This window comes from Chenopodium album, chromosome 26 (genome assembly GCF_948465745.1).
Source record: "Chenopodium album chromosome 26, dcCheAlbu1.1, whole genome shotgun sequence".
In the NCBI taxonomy this organism is placed as follows: domain Eukaryota; kingdom Viridiplantae; phylum Streptophyta; class Magnoliopsida; order Caryophyllales; family Amaranthaceae; genus Chenopodium; species Chenopodium album.
Window position 1 is genome coordinate 4,771,142 of NC_137859.1, and position 26,652 is coordinate 4,797,793.

Sequence of the window (26,652 nt, forward strand, 5' to 3'; positions counted from 1 at the left end):
AGGCTATAATCCATGTTTTTTGAGGAATTTTGAGGTTTCCAGGCCCGGTGGCGAAAAGCCTTGAAACCCTAAGGCATACATCTCGAGGTTATATAATGCCGTTTGAATCCATATATGATCATTATATGTTGTCATAAACGTCCGTGGTAGGCTTGAGTTTACAAAATCACATCAAGTTGTGAACGGGTAAAATGACCGTTTAAGGGCATATTGGATGGTTCCACCGACCCAATTTGACTCCTGGAGGATATTAGGGATCATGGTAAATATCTCGGCAATTTTTATTTCCGGGCGAAGAATGGTCAAACAATTACAAAATTGAAGGCTATAATCCACGCTTTTTGAGGAATTTTGAGGTTTCGAGGCCCGGTGACGAAAAGCCTTGAGGCCCTTAAGGATACATCTCGGGGTTATATAATGCCGTTTGAAACCATTTATGATCATTATATGCTGTCATAAACGTTTTTGGTAGGCTATAATCCACGCTTTAAGGAAATTTTGAGGTTTTGGGGCACGGTGGCGAAAAGTGGCAAAATTGAAGCCTATAATCCAACCCATTGTTTGAGTATAGGTTGAGTTTAGATCATTGTCGTTTTAGGTCGGGTCTTCAGGTCAGGTTAGTTTTTGACAGCTTTAGGGTCTCAACACTTTTCGCCACCGGGCCTCGAAACTTCAAAAATTCCTCAAAAACTGTGAATTATATGTTTTTCAATTTTGGAATTTTTTTTACCTTTTTTTCTCCCGGAAATAAAAATTGCCGAAATGTTTACCATGGTCCCTAATACCCTTTGAGAGTTTAATTGGGTGGGTGGAAGTGGAACCATCCAATTTGCCTTTAAAAGGTCATTTTACCTGTTTTCGTACATGCCTCTTGTATTGGCTATAAGCTCTCACGGGGCCTTTAAGTTGCCGGATAATGGTCATATATGGGTCCACACAATATTATATGATCTTGAATTCATTCCGTAGTGTTATGTGAAATTCCAACACCAGCTCCTGACACCTCCTAAATCGCTCCGATTTCGTGTATTATACTTCTTAACTACACATGATAGAACCATTATTCTGTATAAATAAAATATGGAGTTAATATTTACGCTGTACAAATTTGTGCAATATGATTACTACGTATATCCCTCCTTTTTGTATTGCATTTTGGCCGACACAATATTATGCGGTTGAATTAAATTCGTTAAAATATTGTGCAACAAATCGATACACATCAAAAACACTGATCGAATGACCCCTGAGTCCCTGACCAAGTAACCCATAAGTCTTGACTGACCAAGTACCTCCAGCCACACCTCGTGACCTTCATCCCAATTTCTTCTTACCAAAAAGTCATAAAATCCGCGGAAATACCACTAATGTATTACTCCATTTTTTTTTAAAAAAAATAGAGTACCAATACCGATTCTAGAATAATCCAAGAGAAATGTGTTCTTGATATTGTTCCAACGGTGTCCATCGAAATTGCAACAGCAGATACTTGGTATGGTTGTCAAAAAATACTTGGTTGAAGATACGAGAGAGAAGGATGTCATTAGTACCGACCTCCGACGGCGGTAACAACGGGCCGTTCTTCGCAGAAGTAGAAATGGGAGCTGACTCTTCTGCTCCCACTGTTCGCGCCACCGTCGTTCAAGCTTCTACCGTCTTCTACGACACTCCTGCCACTCTTGGTAATCTCCTATTTTTAATCAAATTCAATCACTGATTTCTTATAAACATATAAGGAATTATTTGAATTTGGAGGGTTTCTATGCTATATGTTGCCAATTTGTCAAATAATTTATAGAATTTGTGTGTTCTCTTATCCGAACATTCTAGTTCGATTTTGTGGAATTGAATTGTCACAATTGATATGTATAATAAAGAAATTGAATGTTAGTAAGAGCCGAACAAGCGATTTTGATATTGTTACTCAATGAATATGTCAATGGATACTAAAAAAATCAAGCAATTTTGATATTGTTGCTCAATGAATATGTCAATGGATACTTAAAAAATTCATAAAAGCACAAGTAATATGGGATGAAATTATATATTGTTTACTGTGCGTATCGATAATTATATTTGTAATGCCAATTTATTTGTCAAACCTGTAGAATCATGAAATAGGATGGCTTGAAGCCTGAAAATGCACCCACTCAAGGCATTAATTTGCGACTAATGGATAACAGGATAAGTAAATTCAGCCAAAGTACGTCGTATTGGAGGGAGGGTAACAAAGTTGCTCACAAGCTACTTAGAATAGAAGCAACACAACACTTTTTGCGTTTAGATGGAGAATGTTACCTTGTTTTTTCAAAGGCAGTGTTATGTTTAGTGCACCGTGTTTAGACATGTAGTCTTAGTTACTTTCTTCACACAAGGAAAAGGGAAGCATGTTAATTTATTGGTCGATTCTTTCTAAGAACTAATTTTATTGAAAATATCCGGTTAAATTATTGTAGGTCCATGCTGAAGAGCTAGACTTTAAAATTGAACATCTCTCCTTGGAAATCGGTTGAGTAACTCATAATTTATAGCCTGTTTAGTGCTTATGTTTTGCATGCACTTACATAAATGGATGGTTCTAACCTTGTCATTATATTTGTTTGCTCTTTCAGTTCTAATTTTGGTTTTTAAGTAATTGGGCTAAATTGTAGTTGTAGCTTTTTAGTTACTGTATGAAGACAACCTATCCTTCTTTTTGTAATTGTTCAGTGCAGTTTCAACAAATTCTTAAACACACATAACGATAGCAAGAGTCTTTGCTGATATAAATTCCTGTTCTATTTCAGAGAAGGCTGAAAGGTTGCTGGCTGAAGCAGCCTCATATGGAGCCCAGCTTGTTGTATTTCCTGAAGCTTTTATTGGTGGCTATCCACGTGGTTCAAATTTTGGGGTCACAATTGGTAACAGGACAGCGAAGGGCAGGGAAGAATTTCGAAAATACCATGCCTCAGCTATTGATGTCCCAGGTAAAAATCCAATTATTTTTTTTTTAAAAAATCCTTAAATATAATATTTGAAGGTTTTCTGTTGACACATTTGTCTAGCTTTGAAAGCTGTCAATGATTTATTATGCATTGCTCTTTGATGCAAGCTGGGCCTAAAGTGGCTTTGCTCTAACTAGTAAGTGTAGGAAAAAGGATAATCAAGGGCAACCTGGTTTTCCTTGATTTATGTTGTATTTGTTTGTTTTTTTTTTTTTTTTTTTTTTTTTCATTTTTAATACGTAATAGTTTTTACATGTTGGTAATTAAAAATACTAGTGTTTGATACTACTTTGACATAATGTGTTGGCAATTGTGAAATGAAAAGGGAAAAAAAAAAAAAAAATTACTTACCATCATCCCCCTCTTATCTCACAATATTTACACTCACCCAGGCTCTCTTATTTTATTCACCTTTTCCTACCATCCACTCACCTTTCTACACTCTCTCTTATTTTAAATCTTACACCCATCCACCTTTTTATAAAATTCATCTTACTTCTTTTATACACCCACTCATTTTTGTTCAAATAAAAGTTTCTTGAACTGTGTATGAACAAAATTTTTTAAAAAAAAGGTAGTACAAGATTACAAATTTGGAAAGGAAGCCAAACTATTTGGAGTAGGTCCTGGAGAGGCATGATCATGTCCTTTGTCATAGGCACAAGATGGTCTTATACTGACTGAATGGCTCCTTGTGGCCCCAAACTCTAAAGAAAATTGAGCATTTTCTTGCCAACCTTGCTTCTCACCCTTGCACATCTCCAGCAAGGTATAAGGTGGTATAGGTGTGCTGATTATCAATTGGGCTACAAGCCCATGTGCTTTAATTCACCCCATCCATCTTGAATATGTTTTACTTTATTTATTGTTTTTTAAGCTTGCAAGTCCTGTTTGTTGATCCTTTGTTGGATAATTTGTGCATCTTAATCCATGGGCATGCCGTAGCTTAAGTAAAATGTCCCTAGTGCTGATGTGCTGTGTTACTCACAGTTTTAAATACCATTATTTTTTGGTGCAACGCTTTTAATGTTCAGCCTTTTTTATTCATGATAATGAAGTAAGCCTTTTGACATTTATAAGTCTTTATGCCCAATTCTAGGGTGCTTTATCAAGGGTTCGTTCTTAAGATTGGGCTCTGGTGTTAATCTAACCACGGTCACTTTTTTTTTAATTGCTACATTGATGCATTTAACTTTTTGTCAATATCCCTTTGGTCCTTCCTCTCATTCTCTGACTCATGCTTATTACTTATTAGGCACTCTTAAGATCTCATGTAGTGCACCACAAATTTACCTCCAGGAGGTGGCTCATGACTCACGAGTCTGCCACCTGTCTATACTCTTGAGCCTTTTGAATAATTTAAATTTGCATACATCTTCCACGCATATTATGAACCCCAGCCACAAGCTAATTCCGAAAGCCATATGTAAGATGTGAGTTTGACACAATTGTTTAGCATTTCAACTCATGGGTGATAAAGGATGCCAAGATGCTACATCTTTACTCCACTGAAATAGTAAGGGCTGGCAATACAACCTTATAAACTTACTGTATTTGTCCATTAAATGATTTTGAAATCAATTTCATCTTTTTCAGATATTACAATAATATACATAATCCATTAGGATTTGAACATTTATCTTGTGCCAATATATATGGTTGCAGGTCCTGAAGTTGATCGTTTGGCTGCAATGGCTGGAAAATACAAAGTATATTTGGTAATGGGTGTAATAGAGAGGGATGGATACACACTGTACTGTAGTGTTCTATTTTTTGATTCTCAAGGCCATTACATTGGAAAACATAGAAAAATGATGCCAACAGCACTTGAGCGTGTAATTTGGGGTTTTGGAGACGGATCAACAATTCCAGTTTTTGAAACTCCCATTGGAAAAATTGGTGCTGCTATTTGTTGGGAGAACAAAATGCCACTTTTGCGGATGGCAATGTATGCTAAAGGTTAGCCACACAGCCCACATTGCTGTAGTCATATATGTGTATTTTTTTTTTAATTGTATGTCTTTAGAATGTAGGTCTACAACTAAGAGGAAAACTGTTGAGCTCACTGTTTTTGTAAAGAATCTTACCCCTATTCTTATATTGCATTTTGGATTAAGATGTTCGATATCCAAATGACCAAATGTTGCCTGTTTATACACTATCAATCTTGCTGATGTGGTCAGACTCCATAAAACCATTTTTGGGATATGTTGATTTAGAATTTTGTAACACGTAACAGCCATTGTGTTTTCTCTGGAGGAAATATGCTTGTTTGACTTTGTCCCATCTTTAGCTTCCCTTTTCTAACTGGCACTATGGTTAAGAAAATATGCTTAGTGTAGAGTAGAAATATTGGTTGTTGATTTGATGAATAACTAGTGTGAGAAAGTGTTGGAAATGAGAGAAGTAAGATGCTGATGTGATGGAGTGGGGAATTAAAGTTTAACATTTCATAATAATAATGGGAGGGTTTTTTGGGATTCCACAAAAAAAAAAAAGGTGAAATATGGGACCAAGGGATAAAGTTTATAATAATTTGCTGCTAAAATCTAACTAGTTCTGCTTCATAACTTCAGGTGTTGAGATTTTTTGTGCTCCAACAGCTGATGCAAGGGAGGTTTGGCAAGCATCCATGACCCATATAGCTCTTGAAGGTGGATGTTTTGTTTTGTCAGCCAACCAGTTCTGTCGAAGGAAAGATTATCCTCCACCCCCTGAATACGTGTTTTCTGGAATGGAAGATGATCTGAATCCTGAGTCAGTTGTATGTGCTGGTGGTAGTGTAATAATATCACCATCAGGGGCTGTTCTTGCTGGACCAAATCATGATGGTGAGGCGCTCATTTCAGCCGATCTAGGTATGTTTGTTGGATATGGCTTAGAGGTTAAAGAGTATTTATTTATTTTTATCAACACACTTTGCATTTAAAGTTATAGCGTTGCCAAGTTGCTTAAGATGTTCTTGAATGTATGCGCTATACAGACAATTCAGGTAGTACAAATGAATTTAAAGCCATTGCAGTATGTGCTCTTGAAAGTGATGATGAAGATTTATCAAAAGTTTTGCAGAGTCTTGGTTGGGGAGGGGGGGGGGGGGGGGGGAGGGATCTGATCAATTGACTCTTTCGTGACGCTGTGATGAGTTGAATTCTCAGTTTCTAGCAAGATCTAGGACATGCCGAGATAAAGAAGGTTCATGGCCGGGTTTAGGGAATATGCAGGATGATTGACACTTTTATGGAGTGAGGATGCTGATATTGTATTAAAATTCTAAGATAGGCTTTATAACATTGACAACCATGCTGTGATAAGGGGGACGGGTATGGCTACCTATGGGCATACATGACTGCTAGAGTGCTGAAATTGTCCTTCAATCAACTTTGCGTTATGTTTCCCTCTTTATTTTTTGATTTTTCCCCCTTTCTTTCTGGGAATGAGAAATGGGGGGGGGGGGGGGGGGGGATAATTGGGGCTTTGGTTTCATGTATTGGAGACTCTCCAGTCCTTGTTTCCATTTGTGCGGACATGTTTCTTTTAACTACTTTCCTGTTAACACAAACTTTTAAAATCAAATTTGGCTAATATGTAAGGTTGTTATATGTGTATAACTTATTTGAAGTAGATGGTGAGCTGACCATTTGGTTGTTGAATGTTCCTCAGATTTGGGAGAGATAGCACTGGCGAAGTTTGATTTTGATGTAATTGGTCACTATTCAAGACCGGAGATACTTAGTCTGACTGTTAGGGACCAACCAACAAATGCTGTATCTTTCACATCGGACTCTGAAAGAACTGAAAGATCTTAAGGCTGTTGCTGATAGTAATCTTGACAAGCCAGTCCATATTGTGTAGGTATATCAAACCATTTTGTGTCTGAACTTCTTTCTTTTGTAAATCACTTTATTCTTGTTTTGATAACATTTCTCAGTCCATTGTACTGATTTGATCACTCTTTTCTGTGCTTTTGTACATAATTATTGTTAAAATAATTAGTGAGCAGCCCTGGGTCCTGTTTAGTGCTTTTTTATATATTAAGTTTTAACTTGCGCCAGGATTGGATTGCCTTAGAAGTTTAATCAGACTGGCTGTAAATTATGGTATGGCTGTTATTGCAGAAGAAGCTTACTTAGTTGCGGTGTTGGATAAAAGATCATGTTGGATGCAATGTGACTTTATTGGGCATATTGGCCATTGACGCCTTTGATTGCTTGGTTCATAGCAGTCCTTCATGACTCTGGAATTTTCTCTATAAAAAAACAATGGCTAACCACTGTCTCTTGCAGGGGCTATGCTATAGACTTAAATTTGCTTATACTACTTTCAACAAAGGGGGATTCTAGGGAGGGGGTGGGGCTGTGGGGGTGGGCTCATGTTAAGACAAGAGTGGGATCGTATTATTAACCATATACATGAGGAATCTTGCTTTTAATTCTGAAATGTTAGATAAGCTATTGTGTTTGTACTGGTTAACAATACATGAAGAGCCCTAGAGATAAGTTATGATATAAACAGTTAATCTAATCTAGGAACTTACTTATTCATCACTCTTTATCCAAAACCTCCAAACACAAGCTAATACGAACAAGATGTGGAAAAGGGAAGAGTCCCTGATGAGTATCTGATTTATCGGTCATATTAGTGGGAGTTACTTATTGCAAGGAAAAATTTACTGCACAATTTTTATCGGTCATATTAGTGGCAGCTCCACAGGAGTGCCAATTTTCCATTAAGCTGTATGCCTAGCAATAATTAAACTCAAGGTTCTGGTTTTCTGGTGAAATCCAGAGTGAAGGGGGCTTGTTTCCTTTTCCAAACGCAGTTGCATCTATTTGCTTTGTTGTACTCTAATATCGACAAGCAATAAGTAATTAGAAAGCTATCAACCTCATTGATCCCAACCCAGTTATAGAATTTTGGCTTATTCACATTGGCATTGCCTTTTTGTCCATTTATTCTGATTTAATCATTTAATCTCCTGGATACAATGCTTTAGTTGTTGGAAATTTGATATTTCAACTATTTCAATCATGTCCTGGGAAGCCATGATTGGAAAGTTGACATGAATGGACTATTGCATGATTGCTGCTTCATTGTATCTTGATTTATTACCTTGTCTAGTATACTAGTCCTCTTAATTGCAAGAGAAATGGGAGTTTACCACATCCCATTATAAAGGTGGGACTTCTATTCTCACCAACAAGATCTCTTGGTTGGTTGGTAATTAATGATAGTCTTCTGTTTTTTAACCCAGTTTATACGTTTTAATAGGAATTTCCTTCTTGGTTGGTTCCTCATATCCTCTCCTTTTCTCCATAGGACATATCCATTGGCCTCTTGAACCACTGGATTGAGGAATAAGTCTTTTGATTTGTTTTGTGGGTGAAATGTACAATCAATGCGTTAGAATTCCATCAATTCAGTTTAGGACAACTGGTTGAATTACCTCTCCCCTCCCCTTTTTTGTTGTTTATACGCTGTTTCAAAATCTTTCTGAAGTAGATTTCAAATAATTTTTATTTGGCTACTTCCTCCTGGGCTGCTGAAAATAAATAAATTACCTTAGCTAATTCCTTCTAATTATTTGCCTGAACTTGTCATTATTTCTACATAACTCCATAGAATTGAGTCCGATTATTGCTGCTTCACTGCTTGTGATACCTTAATTTATGCTATCGGCTACATGGAGGCCGGCTACAATGCTTAATGTTGTACTTATCCTTCAGTACCAATGCTCTCTCATACAAGTGATATATCAAGTCCTTTATGCTTGACCCTCCATTCCTGTCCACTTTGACAGCTTGTTTAATTTTATGTAAAGCTTGTTGCAATCTTGGAATTCCATCTGGTGCCTTGTTATTGCCATTTTTTTCTTTATTATATTGTTGGCAGATTTCTCTGACAGTATGTATGAATGTATGATTGTACAGTGGGGTCATGCTACATTTATTAGTTACTAGTAAATATTATACTTAGGAACATAAATTATGAAAACTCTAACTTTCTGGATTATAAGATCTTTTGATGAGACCTTTTGTTCTCTTATGATCATGTCTTACGTAGGAAATTGTCGTGTGTCAATTAAATACTTTGTGCATGTAACATCCTGCACCCTTGATTTTGTGACTTCAGGTGGTTTCCACTTCCATTTTCTGGGCGAGCGTTTCATGTTCAATTATTTGTCTGCATCGCCTTAGTTTTCATCAGAAAACATGTCCCATGATGCATTTCAAATTAGGATAGTGGGTTTGGTATTGGGCTGTTGAACCCATTCATCTCATTACATTACTGTATATTGGTTAGTGATGGCTTAAAGATCTCATGCTGTAGATTCACCAAGAGTATAATTCGAACTTTTGAAGTCTAGACCCGAATGCCTTAATTAATTGTGTTTTTGATAAGGTTCTAACAATCACATAATCAGAAACTGAAATTCTACAATTAGTTTGGAGGTGTACCAAGTTGATTGCATATTCTTTGCATGTACAGTTATCTGACTACTGAGATCCTCACTTTAACTTGTTTATCTGTGTTCTGCAGAATTTTTTGTCTGCTTGTTTTCTGCATCTCACAATTATTGACTACTTATGCTGCTGCTGCTATGTTTTATGATACAATCTGAGAAACTTCCAGGTTTTGCAGGCTATATATTGTGTGAAAAATAAAGGTTGTGTTGGATCAAAGTATCCTTGTTTCTCTGCATTGCTGGTCACACAAGAAGAATCCCATAAACAACGTACTACTGCAGGAAAAAGGTGCAAATTTCCTTTTCATTTCATAAAAATAGTAGAATATCTTATCTTTTGATGTTCATTGCTTGACAATTGACATTTATGTTCTTTGCCTCTAAGAATATACATAGTAGATGGGCTTGTCCTTTTTTGTTTTCAAACGTGTTATGTTCTTCATTGATTTGATAATTTATGCCTTTGTTCTGTTGTTAATATCTAGGGTATTGCCACCAAATTTGGACGCATTAAGGATGCTTTATTTAAAAATTGATATGTTTTCTAAACTATGAGATCATTTTCTGAACTGTCACCAACACCATATGTAAAGATTTTACTGGTGGTGGTATTAATTATTTATTTTCTTACCAGAATTACAGTCAACATAATGTATTTAACTGTGGTTTTAATATTACTTGAGGAAACAAGGTAGCTCTAGATTAGGTTGAGACACTATCAAATTATGGGAGAAAGCCATGATAACTTGTTTAAATATAATCAAATCAAATCTTAAGGTCTACTCATTTTCTTGGTATGAGGATTTAATATTTGTGATTCAGAGATGAGATTGTCTTCATCATTCCTTGGTTGACATCTTTTTATATTGCAAAATTCCAATGCCATGTTCTCCCCATCTCTGTTGATTCCCTTTGACCGCCGTCTATGAAATATGAATATGAATGGTGCTTCCTCTACCATCCACATGCTGCTTCTTGATGAGCTTAAGACCATAAGATAGAGTCAGTTGAATTTCTGGAGATAAATAAATTATGCTGCTGCTCCGTTGTTGTCTAGTCAGTCACGTCCTATTTGGGTTATTTCGTCGTCGACTTATATTGGTAGATTGGTCATGTGTTGGGATTTATCTGTCGGAATCAAGAGAACCATATGTTATTCTTCATTTATTAACTGTCCGCACATATCTTGACCTTATATCAATTATATGGGCCATTAGGATTATGCTAGTCTCAGGACAAAGTCATTGTTGCCATGTATTCCACCAGATACATCAATTATAATCCCTCCATTTTTTTTTAAGCACCTCAATTTTACTTTTTGCAATATTCACATATTCCACTTTGACGAAAATTAGTGATATTTACATGAGAAAAATATATAGCATGTCTCTCATGTAGGTACGTATTGGAATCGTTTTAATGTGTAGTTTTTAAATATTAACTTTTTTTTTATTACTCATTGTTTAAGTGATAATCAAAGATATTATTTATGCCCCGTCAAGCTGAGGCACTTAAAAAATAACAGAGGGAACATATTATAATTGTGTGCGCGACTTGTTTGGTTGAATTCTTTTAAGCTTAAACAATGGCACGAAGTAATGAATGAGATTTTATGACGATTTTGGAGACTCATCACTAAGATACCTCTTAATGTGTCTGAACATAGAATAGACTATGAACCCTTTTGAAAAATTTGATTTTCTCATTTGTTCATATAAAGCAAGTTTAAATCATTTCATGAATTCTTGAGACTATCTTTGTCTCCTAATTCTCTCTTTATAATTTGCTCAATTGACCACTTCAGCACTGTTGTCTGTTAACAGGTAGAAGCTATAATCAAGTAGGCTAAGACTAAATTTTTTTATTTTTTTTTCTTAAAGAAAAGTGTAAAATTGTTCATTGGTCTGTTTTAATATATTGCACTGATCCAGGTCATTGGTGCACATGATTTATGAAATTATTCATCGTTTTTTCTAGCTAGCCCCCTTTGTCTTTGGACTGAGAAGTTGACATTATTGCACAAATTCACCAAAATACAATTATTGCACCAGATTTATCTAATACAGATACAGCTATATATGGAGTATATAATAAAACCTAGCCTTAACAGAAATAGGTATTATATTAATAGCACAACATTATTTCTGACATGTACAAACTTTAAATCTGCAGTTGCAAATTAAATTGCGCCAACAAATTAAATTTCATTAATCTGCATCTGCATTCTTATTTGAAGAATTATTAAAACCTTAAAAGGTATGGTACTGGAGGTGGGTGATGCTCATCCATTCAATTTCAGGGTAGACCGAATCTTTGAACATTGTTTTACTTGAATTTTACTTCAAATCTACAGCAATTCTTCTTTTTCTTTTGCTTTTTCTTTTTCCTTTCACCTTGTGACTCGTTGTACCAAAATACAATTACATAATACAGTGCGAAATTACAAAGTACTTCGTATTTAGCAGTTCAATCCTTTACAACCAATATGAATCCTTTACAACTAGTAGTCCTTGATCTAATGGTAAGATTGTTATTTTCCTTAGACTACCCTGGGTCACCTGTGAGAAGCTCGGGCGTAGTGGCATAAGCTTTATGGGCAAAAAAAAAAAAAAAAAAAAAAAAAAAAAAAAAAAAAAAAAAAAACTAATTCAGCTCCTGCTCAACCTTGTGCAAATTGCCATAGTACTAAGGCAAGTCTTATTTCAATATTAAGCCAATAAGCCCTGCATGCCACATTTGCTTCTTAAACTGCAACCAGATCATTAGAAGCCATTTGAACTTATCTGCTGATAGTAGCTTGGCAAGAAATTATACAATCAAAATTACGGTGTCCATACAAGTCAAATTTTGAATTTTTTTTTTACCTTTCTGTATCGGGTCAATTAGGTCAATTTTTGACACCACTAGACTATGTAACTAGATGAAAATTAATACTTTGTAGATATTAATATCAGCAAAAAATTTATATTCACATAGTGTCACACTACAAAATTTGCAAGTATGTCAAATACAATATCAATATTTCTCTCTCTCTCTCTCCTCTCAATTTTACAAAGGTGAAGAAGTTATATGAAATATGAAAGTTTTACTGAAAAGGAATTGCAAGCAGCATTGAACTAGAACCGGAGATACAGAAAAGATTAAAACAATAGTAGTATGTAAGATTAAACATGGTACGGAGTATATTTAATTAAAATCTGGTAATTTTTTTTAATGTACTGAATTCCAGCAATCATATGTTGTTTACCCTACAATGGCCTTCGAGTTGAAGCTGTTCTCTTTTTGATGCTAAATCTTGCAAGATTGCACTGCAAGCCTCTCTCAACCGCGATGAGTTTCCTGTAGAGATTGGTGAGCCATGAAAAGATGACATTCTATGAGATTTAACTACTGGGTTATACCTTTTGAACGATTCATCACCATCACCACCACCATCATCATCGACGTCTTCATTTGTTGCACCAACTTCACAAACTTGGGAAGGTCTTCCTATATCAAATCCATTAATACTTCCCAGCTTGTTGTTGGCAGTGAAGTCCCATTCTATGCCTCCATCTGAAGTTTTTCTCTGCAAACAAATACTTTCCCACTGAATTTTCTCAGAAAGTGATCTCCTTCCCTTGAATACTTCATCCATTGAACCCCTTCTGGAGTCACCTTGATTGTTCCCTTCACAAGCAAAGCTCCACTTGTAGCTCCTGTTATTATTGTCCATGTTTAGTTCGATTGAGTGGAGCTCGCTATCTCCTGAGTCTCCTTCTCCTTCTCCTCCTCCTCCATTTTCCAGGGCACCCATTTGCATTGTCAAAAAATGCTTCAACCCTGTTTTTTCATCAAGATTGTTGGTACCATTCTCTTTACTTTTCAAGTGTGTTTCAATATCATTCTTTAATCTCTCCAATGCCGCGTTTTTCTCCTCATATTCATACCTAGCTTCTGAAAGCTTCATCTGGACTCTCTCTTCCCTCAAGACATCCGCCAATTGAAGCATTTGTCTTTCTTTCTCAACCTCTTCTCTTGCTTTTGCTGATTCTCTTTTCAACTCCTCCACCTCAACTCTCTCTTCTCCCATCCCTCTTGCTAACTCATCACAAGTTTGTTCCAATATCTCCCTAGCCCTCTTCTCACTGTCAAGCTCCTTGAGCGCGGCAGAAAAATCAGCTTTTGTATCAGCTAACTCCATACCTAGCTTCTTGTTCAGCCTTTCAGCTTGTCTCCTAAGTTTTCTCTCAATCTCAAGCTCCCTTGCTAAGGATGAAACAGCCTCTCGAATTCTCTCTCGCTCTCTGCTCTTCCAAGCTGCCTTTTCCTCAGCAAAGTGCTTCAAAAGCCCATCCATTTGATTGCAATAGAAACGTTGATCTTGAATCAACTTGTCTACTTGGAGTCTTGCTCGATCAAGCTCAACGCGTAGAGCAGAGACTAAGGTTATCCTGGATGAATGTTGCTCCTCTTGGGATAGAATTCGGAACAAGACCTTGACAAGCTCTTTTGAGGCGATTAGGCTGTTATTAACATCCTTCAAACGGGTTTTGACGTTCATATTGTTCTCTCCAAGTCCGGCCAGGTGACTCGATACCTGCATAGCTGAGATCAGATCAACAAACATGTATGTATGCATCTCTTTCATTGTACCTTTATCCATCAAAATTAACTAAACCATCATATCATATAATGAAAATTGTAGGTGTTAATACTTCAACTTACCTCAATGGAAGTGGCTTTTCCAAGAGTTTCAGGGCCTCCTCCTCCTGTAATCTCGAGTTTCTGCGAAGTTGCAGAAGATCTTCTCCTGTGACCTCCCACTTTAGATCCATCAATCTGTAACTATTCAACAAGCAAACAAACCAAACCAAATGTAAAATAATTCATTATAAAAAATAATTAAACAGAGATTAAAAATGTACTATTGATTCTAACCTGGTCACAAACAGGGGTATGAGGGTGGTTGTTGCTGCTTCTAACTCTTTTCTCATCCAAGATTTCCTCTTTCAGTCTAGCAGGTGAATGAAAGCCATTTATTTCCCACAAAGTAGCAGCCAATTTTCTTGCTGAAAAACCCTCTTTCCCCTTATTATTATTATTATTATTACTACTAACATTGTTATAGTAATAATTATTATTATTTGTATCAAAATTCTGCAAAGGTGACTCTGAACCTGATGCCATAATGAGTTTCCCTACCAAAACACCCTTTTTCAATTTGTAATTCTTCTTCTTCACCACTGAAGACGATGACGACGACGATGATGACACCCTTTTCCTGATTTTGCAATGCTGTTGATTTTGCCTTGGCATTATTATTCTCTAAATTTCTCTTCTTGCTTCTTTCAAATACTCTATTGCTCCCAACTTGGTTTTAATTATTATGATCATAATTCTCTCTCTTCCTTGGTTTTTATGTTGTGTTTTTAGTACACTTGATAATAATACTACTACTTGTACAGCTTGCTTTCTTTCTTTAAAAGTGTATAAGATCAAACAACCTAGATTTACTAAATCATTAATTTAAAAAAACAGGAGGAGGTAAAAATAGTTGTTGACCCTACAATAGAAACCTTTTAAAAGAATGGAACTTAAGTGGGGATGATTAATAGAATACAGTATGTAAGAATGTGTTTTTGGATGCCTTGAGAGGGAAACCAACCAAAATCAAAGTTTAAGAAACAAAGTTAAAAAGAAAGAGAAAGTACAGTTTTGTGATTGTGTTTGTGATTAAGGCTTTGAATTTGGCTTCATAATTTTAAGAGTTGGAGGACGTGACATGCACGTGAGTGGCAAACTCATGAATATTCTATAGGAATTAGGAAAGGTGCATGTGTATTTGTGTTTTGGTGTCTGGATCTTGATTGACCTGGTTCGACGTATTTCATTTGTAGCCCTAGAGGAGTGAGGAGTATGTGACTCGACATTCAATGATAATACTAATAATATTAATCAAATGTAATTTGAGAGTAAGGGATAGTTTAAGTGGTTAAAACTTATATTCGGATTACAGGTAATTTTGGGATATTCTCAACATTTGCCCGTTATCGATCAAAATTACAGAAATCATGAATTCATGAGTAATTGTGGCTATTACTCTCAAGTGGCCATACATACATAAGAGTAGCTCTAAGAATAGGAATAATAAAAACTCGTAAGAAGGAGCCAAGAAAAGATTAGGGAATGGTAGGGCAGAATTGCAGAAATATAACAGGCCACGAGGGGTTGGGTCCCATCAGTTCTGCTGAATATGGTGAATTCATAGCTGGTATTTTTGGATTTCAAAATAATTTGGATTCACATCATACAAACTCTTGAGGCCCCACAGTACATACATTTTCCATTTTAATTGATTTTTGCAATTTATACTTGTACCATATTCAGAGGCCCATCGAACCGGCCCCATCTGCATGGACTCCATATATTTGTTATTGTATGTCTTTCACTAGAGTACTAGACTACTACTAGTCTCTAGACTCTCTAGGGCTCCATATAACAATTTTAATTTTCAAATCGAAACCGTTGAACTATCCGAAATTGATCAATTCAAATGAGAACCAAATCAAGGAAAAATTTGATAATTTAGAACCAAAAACATACTCGAATCGTTCTTTAGTCAATTCAAAATCAAACGGATCAGATTAATGTTAAACCGTATAAAAATCGTAGCCTGATAACGATCCGAATCGTTTTATCCAACCAACTAGTGGACAGATGCGAATATAATTTAAACAATTAACGGCCCGAACCGTTTCAAACCCAAAAAATGTTGAACCTAATAACCATTTAAACCGAACTATTTTCAAACCGCAAATCATTTAAATCGAACCATTTATAAACCTAACTATTTTCAAACCACAAAACGCAAAATGTTTAAGCGTTATCATTTGCAAACCACAAACTAAACCATTTACAACTTTTTAAAATTACACCCAATAGTATACCTGTATAGTTGTATACACACAATAAACCATTTTGTACTTGAGCAATTGCATGATACTTCCTCCGTTTTCTTTTATATGCAACACACACTTTTTCACGGTATTTAAGAAATGTGGGGTTCACATTATATAATACACTTTAAAATGGGATGAGTGGTTGTTAGGAGTGTAATTTAGTGGGCCATGTGCTTTAAATAAGGAAAATAGTATAGTTTTTCCTTAAAGTAACTTTTCTTTTATAGTGTGTTGCAAGTATTGTGACATTTTCTTTTTAGGGAAGTGTTGCAAGTAAAAAAAAACGGAGGAAGTATTAGCCGATGTTTTTCTTCTTTGTCAACCATATATAATTAAAGGCGATTTTACTTCTTAGCCATGTTTCACACACTTGCAACATATTATTTCCTACAATAATTGCATTTTCTGAAAGCCCGTGAATGTTTTATTAGTATTCAATCCTTCTATCTAATTATAAAAATGCAATGTTATAGCAATATGCCCAATATCTTTTAGAGTGCTTGTTTGGTTAAATTATGCTCGTTTTTTAGACATGTTTAATTGATATATACTTTGCATATAATAAGTTCACTTGACTGCGGTTAAGTTCGGATACCACATGGATCTGAAGGAATGTTCTTGAGGTAGCATCAATAATGTCATCTCTATCTATGTCACATGGAGCCTCACATTTGTTTGTAATCAAAATATTGGATTTAGTTTAAATAGATGATAATCAAAGTAAACATATTCGGTAATAAGAGAATATGATCACATGGTTCTCCCTATTCCATTTTATTTTTGTAATTAATCATATTTATCTATTGTGTTTACCTTCGTCTTCTCTTCTGTTTCGTAAGCAGTGAGCCTAGCAATTTTCTAGGTTTGTGCTTTCCTATAAAGGCATCTGTTTCGCCCTATTAACATTCCTTTTTGACTAATTGTATAACATAAGTAAGTCTAGCAATTATCTAGGTATGTGTTTTTCTATAAACGCATCCATTTCGCCCTACTAACATCCCTATTTGATTACCTGTATATCATTTTCATTTTTTATTTTTATGTGGTAAGTTACAGGGAGTTCTTCTCCAATCACATGAGGGATGGGGTGAGGATCCACACCGGGGGGAAATGGAGAGACTAACCATCCCTCCACTCCTTGATCCTCGACTACTTGTTATCATAAACCCATGGTGTTGTTGATTTGTTGACTAGGAAACTGCCTAACACAGGAGTACTCGTACTTACTAAAGTTGATGATAGGCTTTCCCTGGCAGACTTTTTTTCAATTTTGTTAAGTGATGTTTCGCTTGAGATTCTTGCAAAGCTATGAGAGATAATTAAAGATTGTAGTTTTGTTATTCTGAATGTTGGTTTGCAAAAGAAACAGATTGACTACGATAATTGACCCAGACAGCCAATCATTAAAGTTCATTTAGTAATCTTAGTTTTAAAGTTGGCAAATTGGGTTTGTTAAAGTGCTTGGCTACATATTTGAACCAAATAGCCAATCATTAATATTCCAAGAAAAAATTTATACTCGTACTCAACTTTTGAAAATTATAAACTCTCCAAAATGAATACAGATAATTTTTTATACATTTTATTGTGAGAGAAAACATAACATTTTTAATATTTTTTTTTTTTGGGTATTTTTTGAAAAATGACTTTTTTTTTTATTATGAATCTCATCAAGCAGGCAAGAGATAGTTAGTAGAGTACATAATAAGTAGAGAGACTAGAGTACAGGATTTGCACGTAATTCATCATGCATAATAAGCATATACATTACATAATAAACAGTTACATTACATAATAAGCAGAGAATGAGGCATGCATGAACATATGATGCATCTTCACATGTTTAAACTTAAAAGTATTCTTCAGTCCTCCCCTTGAAGCCAATCTGCCCAAATGTAAGGCACAAGAACAGCCCCAGATGCCACAATACCATCCACAACCTATTCCGACCATTACATTTACACAGTGCGTAGAATAACGTTATTTACATTGATTAACAAGACTACAATACTCTGCAATATTTTTTAAATTTCTTTACGCGTAATCTAACAGAACATTATTAACTGATCAAAAGTAAAGATACTCACCAGAACTGAGAAGTAAGGGCAGGAGGGGTGGGAAAGTGAGACAACTCCTCCCCAATGCTTGAGAAGAAGAGACCTGTGAGGCTGTTTCCATTAATGGCCGGAATGCTTGATGGAGCCATCCACCCAATCAACCCAAACCCGATCACATTGAAGTCTGTCCTCAGCCAATTTCTTTCAAAGCTGTCATACAAATTAATATTAGAACTCCGCATTACTTTTCTAGACCAACACATATGTCACCAAGAAAACTATGCCAATTTTTTTTGGTGTGACAGTGTTATGAATAAGGAAAGAGCAGAGGCAAAGACAATTGCTGTCAAACGTAAGAGTATTACGACTTATTGTTAAAAGGTAAATTCTGAATTAGCCGTCTATATGACTATGGTTACAATTTTCATTCCACCAATGAGGTCTTGGCTAGTAGTTAAAACATAATGTATGTACAATAGGTCACAAGTTCAAATCTCCCACCTTTTATTTGTAATCTATATTACCCTAAAACAATCATTTATTTTTATTTTATCTTACATGGATTACTCTTTAGGACAAATATAGAAAGTAAAACTAGCTAAGTCCCTATACATGTATGAATTTTCATCCCTCTTACTACTTATTTCCCATTTGGAGTGATCGATTGATATCAAAATACCAATGATTAACAATTAACATTTACATTCAATTAACAATTTTATGATATGACCTCCATCCTTAAAAGTGTTATAAAGCCACAAAGAAAAGTAATTGTCCATGAAATTCAACCTAAATAGTAGTAGATCAATATCAACCCCTACTTAGGGTGCTAACTGCTAAACTTATAAAGCATCACAATACAATGGTAGTTACCTATATAGTAAGGGATCTATTTACCAACAAAAATGAGTAAAAATATAGTAAAATGGTGTATCATGTCATAATTTGATGACACAATTTCTCGAACGTAAGGTGAGTAGATAAGTTACCACGTAAATCTTCCTCCTGACGTAGCACAAGCTAGGCTGAGAGGGTTCCTTGCTGCTACTTTTGACTTCAAGAAGCCTGAAATAATATACGTATAATAAAGAATGCGATTAGATTAGATTAGATTAGATTATAGCGAAATTCAAGCTATTTATTTATGTCCAATTGCCAAAATAAGTTTACAAAGAAATACATAATAATGTAGACAAGATAAGCAGAATTACCTGAAGTAAAGGCAGTAGATTTAGAGGAAGAGCGAGAGAGAGTAGAGGTGCCCAAACCAATGACACTTGAACTGCCTGCAAAACTACAGTTGGCCGCCATTTTTGTGTCTGATTACTCACTCTCCAATTCTGTTCTGTCGTTTTTTTTTTTCTTTTTCTTTCGAATGGAAACTGACTGGGAGATATTTTACGATGAAGTGGATTAGAGACAGGATTTCATGGATGATTCTCTGGTCAATGGTTTTTGGACACGTGTCTGTTGTGGATAAAATTTTACAACACTAAATATGTAAACATAATCAGAGCTTTAGTATCAAGTGTCTATACTTGGGACTCTCTTATCTCATCCCACATAACAGGAATTCTTTCATGTGGCCAATAAAATTCCGAATTACCAGTATGTATACAAACCAAAAAAAAAAGAATAAATGTGTTTTTTTATAAATAAATGTGTAGATCTAAACATAATCTAAAGCCTGTTTAGTACTCCTTATCTTTTATAAGTTTACTCACTATATATGGCAGCATATGTATTACAACTATAAAGGTCTGAGGAACTATTGAGCTAGAAAGCATTCCACTTCACAATTTCAAAACCAACTGGTATACTCTGCGCTGATTTATAAGCAGGAGCAAAACAAATTTACACATTCTTCATAAGCCTATTTAGTACGAGTAAGAGTAATAACATTATACTCGTATAATGAGATATTTGCAAGAGGACAGTATATGGAAGCACTTGTTACATCTCATTTTTCATTATTGTCACTAAATTAACTCAATTTTTTCTCGATCAAAGACACGTATCTGACAAGTGGCATTAGCAGGGTTAACACCAACTAGGATGGAAAGAATGATCCAGGAGAGAACCTATCAGATCATATACTTGACCTCTATAGTGATACAGAAAACAGTTCGGTTCAATCAATAACTAAGCACAGTAAAATAAGACAATAACGGTGTGTTTGGATAGAAGGAAATGGAGGGAAAGGAAGAGAAAAGAAACAGGGGGATGGGATATCTTTCATTTGGATAACAAATAAGGAAGGGAATTGGAGGGATTAAATTGAAAGAAATTAATCTCTCCAACAATGGAGAGATTTGGAAGGAAAACTCATCTTTCTTCCCTTCCCTTCCCTTCCCTTGCTTTCTCTTCCCTCCCCTTCACCTCCCTCAGTCCCTCCCCTTCTTTTCTTTCCAATTTCTTTATCCAAACACACCGTAAAAGTCTACACCAGCAGTACCTGCAACTTCAGTGTAGGCAAGATTTTTTGCTAAGTGAGCTGAGCAAATGATACAACATACAAGTGATATTGGAATGGACCAACAAGAAAAGACTGACAATTAGTTTCTAATAGAGCTTGGCTTCAACAGAATGAATAGCTATGCTTGGACAATTTCACCAGTCACTCTTCAGCATCATTCCATGCTGATGGCCCGCCCAGCCCAATTTCTGGCATCAAGGACTGAAGCACAGAAGCTTCAGCTCCTTTATTCTTGGTTTTCTTTTTCTTTGCTGGATAAGTAACCAGAGCACTAATTGTGTCAAACTTCCCAACACCTTGGCTGCCTCTTCTTTGCCCGGTATTAGGATTCATACTCTCTGTGGCATCATAAGCTACAAGTTCTGCAAATGGAGTTTCCTTATCATCAATAACATCCAGATGTTCTACCTTTCTTTTTGATCTTTTATCATTCATAGTTTTGTCAGCCTTTTGCACTTGGTCTTCTTTCTCCAAATGCTTATCCTTTTTCTTACGATCCTTCTTACTAACAATATGTGCCACATCAGGCTCCCCTTCAGCAACTTGACTTGATTTAGCGCTAGATTTCTCTGCCATAAAGTAGCTATCGTCTTCAAGTACTCCAGCCTTTGCAAGCTTATGGTCATCATTATTCACCTCTTTTTGGCTCACCTGTTTATCGTCTACACTATTGTTGGAATTAGTAATACAATGCTTCACATCATTATCCTTTTTCTTTGAAGGTTTTAGCTCATTTCCTACACTAATCATAGAACACGCAACCTTCTGATCATTCTTAGAGCTCAACATATCCATTTTTTTAGAGTTGAGTATCTCCAAATTGGGAACTAACTTTTTAACCTGCAATCAACATTTTTAAAACAATCAATTTCTCAATATACATAGAGTAGAACTAGAACCACAGAAGAAGCTTGCAACAATAGATTATATTAAAGCATCAGAAGCACCAAAGATAATATAATCAATCCAAAGCTAACTATTTATGTAAGGGCTAAAGGCGCTTATTAGGATTCTTATCAAGTTTGTAATCATGATTTGTTATTTGATTTATTCCATTTGAACATTCTTTTATCAATAGGTTGCTTTAATGTGCCTGGCTATTGACATGGTGTTATTTTTTGAGCTTTTGTTGACTGACTAAGAGAGTTCATGCTAAGAGTTGGAGCAATGTTGGTAACCGATGTTAATATTGGTGCCACAAAATTTAACCTTTAAGAATCACAACAAATCAACCAAATTGGTTTTTTGAAGAAAGCAAAATTCACCAACAGCTATATGATGACTTAAGTTGCAACTGGAGATCATGAAGACATAACATTGATCGAAAATCATTTGACCCCTTCACATGCACTTCACTTTAAGAAATTTCTCTAATATTTCTCTCTTTTCTTAATTTTTTTCCCCTTTTTTGCCTATATAATCCGATAATCCGTACAATAATAATTTAAGCAATCTTATTGCTCCTTTTTTTTATGTTACTTTTACCCTTGTTATGCCTTTCAACAGACCATGAAAGCCTTACACACAGCAATACTAAATTCACAAAATAAACTTAAATTGATGTGAAAGAGCACGAAAATAGGAGAAAATTTGTTGGTGAAGAACAAGAGAGTGAAAAGGGAGAAGATTTTTTGGTTGAAGGAGTCAAGTAAATCCTTACTAGAAGAACACTTTTTTGTGGAAGGAAGACTCTATTTCAAGGTATTTAAATTAATTTTATCCTTTCTTCATCAACATTTTTAATTTTAGCAACCTAGTTGGATTGATGATTAAGAGGTGGCATTCTTGGATTTATAAACGCCTCTAAGCCATTATCTAGAAGTAACGCATGTGCCCACTGCCAACTGTCGTCTTGCAGTAAGGCCCCCAAGGACGTGTCGTGGGCTAAGTGTCATGGTTTGAGTGTATTAAAATCGGATCATAAGGCGCAGTCTAGCCTTTCGATGGCGAGGACGCAAGGAAAATGGTGCTTGTGACTTTGTGAGCACAAAGCAATACAAGCAATCGTTTCTTATAGCACCTGGTGAGTTTGAGGTGCTAATATGCATGCAACGACACAATATCTATAAAGTTCTAACGCAAGCACAAAAACAAGGCAACACCGGGTCAAAGGCTTTTGGATTTCATTCATCACTGGCCTTCTTTGTGTTTGAATTGGTCTCCAGTAAAATTATGCTGCCGTTATTTACATTATGCTGTAAATTGTAGTGTTCATATTATTATTTTTATGGATTTTGTCTTGTGGAATAAGCCATTAAGTTTTGATGAGAATCCAGACATGGATAATGATGATTTATTAGAGAAGGAAATGCAAACGAAAAAACAAACAAACAAATAAAAAATAAAAATAAAAAAGTAAAAGATCTTCTTGTGCTTCTAGTAAGGAGACCAAAGTAAATTGCAAGAGGAAGAAAAAATCAGTATGGTGGGAGCATTTTGATGGACCGATGATTCTAAGTATGCTTCTTACAGGTATCCATCAAATCACCAATTATTTCACATAAATCCTTCAATCCATCAAAAAGGTTCATCAAGATCTATATTAACCAAGTGCAGCACACCATCCATGTACTAGGTAAATCACGTTTTTCCAAATTATTTATTCACCCAACTTGGCCCACAAATATCCATAGAGTGATAGAGTAAGTGGCTTCTGTGAATGCAAACATACATTCCTAAAGACTTAAAAAGAGTGTTATTACCTTTTTTATGAGCTTGGCCTTCTCAGCTACGGGGTTTCCATGTAGGTTAAGGTTTTTCAAGTTATGCAATGAAGAAAGTACCTGCAAATGTGCCAAAACCATGATCCAAATATCACAAATGACTCAAGAAGACAATGTAAAAAATAAAAAATAAAGACTGCATACCTCCAGGTCAGACCACCTTGAAATCATGTTGTTTCCTAAGTCCAGAATTTGGAGTTTCTTACTATAAGCCAGCCCCTCGGGAAGAGTCTGTACAAAGAGAATATGAGATACAAAATGGTAAGTAATAGTGTGCATTCTAACTAAATTAATGGGGACAGAAGACAAAGTAAAGCCAGAAAAATACTGTATAAAGAAAACATAGTGTAGCAACCCCCATACAAACTCCACTTAGCCAGAAACATATATATAGACATAAAAATGGTTGAATTAAAACTCTGGAAGAGACAAGAAGTCGAGCATAAACCTTAATATCATTGTGAGCAAGGCGCAGTTGTTGAAGTCCAGTGCAAGCCTTGATTGAATTGTCAATATCTTCTAGTTGACAGTTAGAGAGAGAGATCTGAAGTCCCACGTAAAGATAATTACAACCTAACCAAGTGGATGCTCTGAAATATGATATTAATTTGTATTTAAATCTGCTCACCTTTACAATCGATTTCTGCCTGGCCAATGAATTGCCTATCGTACGGATTGGATTTCGAGATAGAACTACAATAAAGATAAGAAAAGTCAATTATAGGAAACTTGGCTCATTAGTCATAGTATTTCATTTATAAGTTTATAACTGATATTGATGACAAAAAGGCAAGAATCATTAAAATCATTGCAATAAAGCAAAGCAAACACCAAATTCATCTAGTTATGTGATTATGTCAATGACTGAATGTAATGAATCAGGTTATCAGATGAAACATAAACAGAGTACTTAAGCAATTATCAGATTTTAAGCAAGGAAAAGTAGAATAAAGTAGACATTTTGGTAGATGAATGAATGGTTGGGTATACCAATCTAAGAGTTCAAGAGGCTTAGTTCTCTCCCAAACAGAAAACTGCATCACAAAATCCCAATGATTCTCCCTCTTCCCCAATTTTCCCTTCTTATCACAATCACGGCCTTCCCTAACATTTCTAACCCTTTCTCAGCCACCTTGAATTCCCCTCTAACGGATGACTCGCCTGTAATACTTCTATCTTTTCATCTACCATAAGGCAGCAGGAAAGGAGACCTAGGAGGAAACATCACAGGGACATTGGAATATGATAAGACAGACTAAAAGAAACAATAACAAAGCCAAAGCCAAAAACATACGAAAACAAGGCAAAATTACAAAATCACATTACGGAATTAAGACACTGGCAATAAACCATATTATAAAAGCTTAAATGTTGAATACAAACAGAAGATATATCATCCATGAAGCAGATAAATGGTTGAGCAACAGAAAGTTACCAAGAGTATTCAATTCAATTAGTTGGTCAAGGCCAGATATTGATTCAATATCATTGTCTGCAAAAAATGTAGAGAGTAAGAAGCCATTAGAAATACATTCCTTCCGAAAAATCGTGGACAAAATGAATTAAATCAAAAGTTGAGTCAGCTGTAAGAACTCACCATTCAATATCAAAGCACGTAATTTAACGAGATTTTTCACCTCGTCCATTGATTTAAGCTTATTTTTTCCAGCATTAAACACCTAATTAACCAGAATACAAGAAAAAAAGGTAAATTAAAGTAGTACAAAAAGGATTCTATGATTAAGTAGTAGAAAGAAAGATTACAGCGAGATTAGTGAGGGCTTGGATGCCATTCAAGCTGAGAAGCTTGTTTTGTTGCACAGATAACCATTTCAAATTGTAGCACGATTCCAAACCCTAAAATATTTGCAATCGGAAATCAGAAGAAAAAAAAAATAATTAAAATAACAAAATTGATGTTGAATAACAATTAAAAAAATGATGTAATGAACCTTGAGTGAAGTTAAACTGTTGAAGGAGAGGTCAAGTCTATGGAGGTTGTTGAAATCGCTTAAGCAAGAAACCTGAAACCAATTGAAGATTTTGATTAGACGAAAATACGAAAATGGAGATAACCCCAAATTGAAGATACGGGAGATTGGTATTCGTACAGATGAGAGTGCTTTGTGAGTAAGAGATAGTGAGGTTATGGAGTCGGACTTATCACTGTTGTTGTCAGTAAGGATGTCCTCCTTCTTCAACTCACCCATGTTTCACTCTTCTTTCCTCAGTTCCGCTTCTCCTCTCTTCTTCTTCTTCCTGCTCTCACCATAAACCCTATTCTAAAACCCTACTTATTACAGTCTTTTCCTTTTTCTTTTTTTTTTTCACGGCAAAACAATGAGCTTGTCCTGCCTAGTGATAATAAACCATTGTTGTTTATCACGTGACATTTTCGTAAATGTATCCAGAATTTTATTCAATCATTATTTTGAGTCTAATTTTTGTTCTCAATGAACGATTTAAGTGACTTGTTTTATATGTCAAATTGAGGCATATTTAAATAAGTAAAACTCTACATTGTCTTTATATTAACCCCTTCCTCCCGAAACCACTAGAAATTCCACCGCTATCAAAACCACTAGAAAAAACCACCTTTAAAACCACTAGAAAAACCCACTCTCGAAACCTTGGCTTTTGTTTGTGGCCTTTAGGCGGGTGAGTTGGATTTCGAGGAGGTTTTGAAGGGAGGTTATGAGATTTTCAAGTGGGTCGATGTGGAGTGGCGGGGAGAAGGAGGTTGTTGTGAATTTTGATGGAGAAGAGGAGAGATGATGGGGAATGGTGGGCCACCGGTGGCTAGTAAGGAGGTGTGAAGAGAATGGAAAATGGGCTAACTAACTATGGCCCTGTTTGGTCTGGTAACTGATTTGATGATTTATGTAGCTGATTTGACTAGTTAGTTATATTGGTTGTTTGACTAGTTGGTTATAAATAACTAATTGTGTAAAAATATTTGGTAAATATTTGTTTACTGTTAGCTGTTTTAGTGTAATTATAACCAAAAA

At 35.5% G+C, this 26,652-nt stretch overlaps 4 protein-coding genes across 7 annotated transcripts; 1 reads left to right on the forward strand and 3 right to left on the reverse strand.

Annotated features, from left to right (window-relative positions):
* The first annotated feature begins 1,379 nt into the window (after nt 1-1,379).
* Nucleotides 1,380-9,873, forward strand: LOC145618093 (bifunctional nitrilase/nitrile hydratase NIT4A). Of its 4 annotated transcripts, none has more exons than XM_081672882.1 (6): nt 1,380-1,682; nt 2,787-2,966; nt 4,650-4,943; nt 5,561-5,842; nt 6,645-6,836; nt 9,615-9,873. In XM_081672882.1, exons 1-5 carry the CDS (start codon nt 1,538-1,540, stop codon nt 6,788-6,790), a joined length of 1,047 nt encoding a protein of 348 aa, XP_081529008.1. In that variant the 5' UTR covers nt 1,380-1,537; the 3' UTR covers nt 6,791-6,836; nt 9,615-9,873. The 4 variants fall into 4 exon arrangements, with proteins under 4 accessions (XP_081529008.1, XP_081529005.1, XP_081529009.1 ...); XM_081672879.1 differs by having other exon boundaries at nt 9,624-9,873; XM_081672883.1 differs by having other exon boundaries at nt 6,645-6,832.
* Nucleotides 9,874-12,531: 2,658 nt separating this feature from the next.
* LOC145618092 (uncharacterized) lies at nt 12,532-15,658 on the reverse strand. The gene is made up of 3 exons (XM_081672878.1): nt 14,368-15,658; nt 14,155-14,274; nt 12,532-14,026 (listed from the first exon to the last, which is right to left on the reverse strand). Exons 1-3 carry the CDS (start codon nt 14,743-14,745, stop codon nt 12,680-12,682), a joined length of 1,845 nt encoding a protein of 614 aa, XP_081529004.1. The 5' UTR covers nt 14,746-15,658; the 3' UTR covers nt 12,532-12,679.
* Nucleotides 15,659-18,118: 2,460 nt separating this feature from the next.
* Nucleotides 18,119-19,821, reverse strand: LOC145618603 (photosystem I subunit O-like). The gene is made up of 4 exons (XM_081673380.1): nt 19,657-19,821; nt 19,435-19,510; nt 18,476-18,655; nt 18,119-18,328 (listed from the first exon to the last, which is right to left on the reverse strand). Exons 1-4 carry the CDS (start codon nt 19,754-19,756, stop codon nt 18,238-18,240), a joined length of 447 nt encoding a protein of 148 aa, XP_081529506.1. The 5' UTR covers nt 19,757-19,821; the 3' UTR covers nt 18,119-18,237.
* An 824-nt stretch (nt 19,822-20,645) lies between these two features.
* Nucleotides 20,646-25,963, reverse strand: LOC145618602 (Leucine-rich repeat (LRR) family protein). The gene is made up of 10 exons (XM_081673379.1): nt 25,756-25,963; nt 25,597-25,668; nt 25,409-25,501; nt 25,242-25,323; nt 25,080-25,136; nt 24,273-24,337; nt 24,093-24,188; nt 23,789-23,875; nt 23,624-23,704; nt 20,646-21,761 (listed from the first exon to the last, which is right to left on the reverse strand). Exons 1-10 carry the CDS (start codon nt 25,852-25,854, stop codon nt 21,063-21,065), a joined length of 1,431 nt encoding a protein of 476 aa, XP_081529505.1. The 5' UTR covers nt 25,855-25,963; the 3' UTR covers nt 20,646-21,062.
* Between the last annotated feature and the right edge of the window lie 689 nt (nt 25,964-26,652).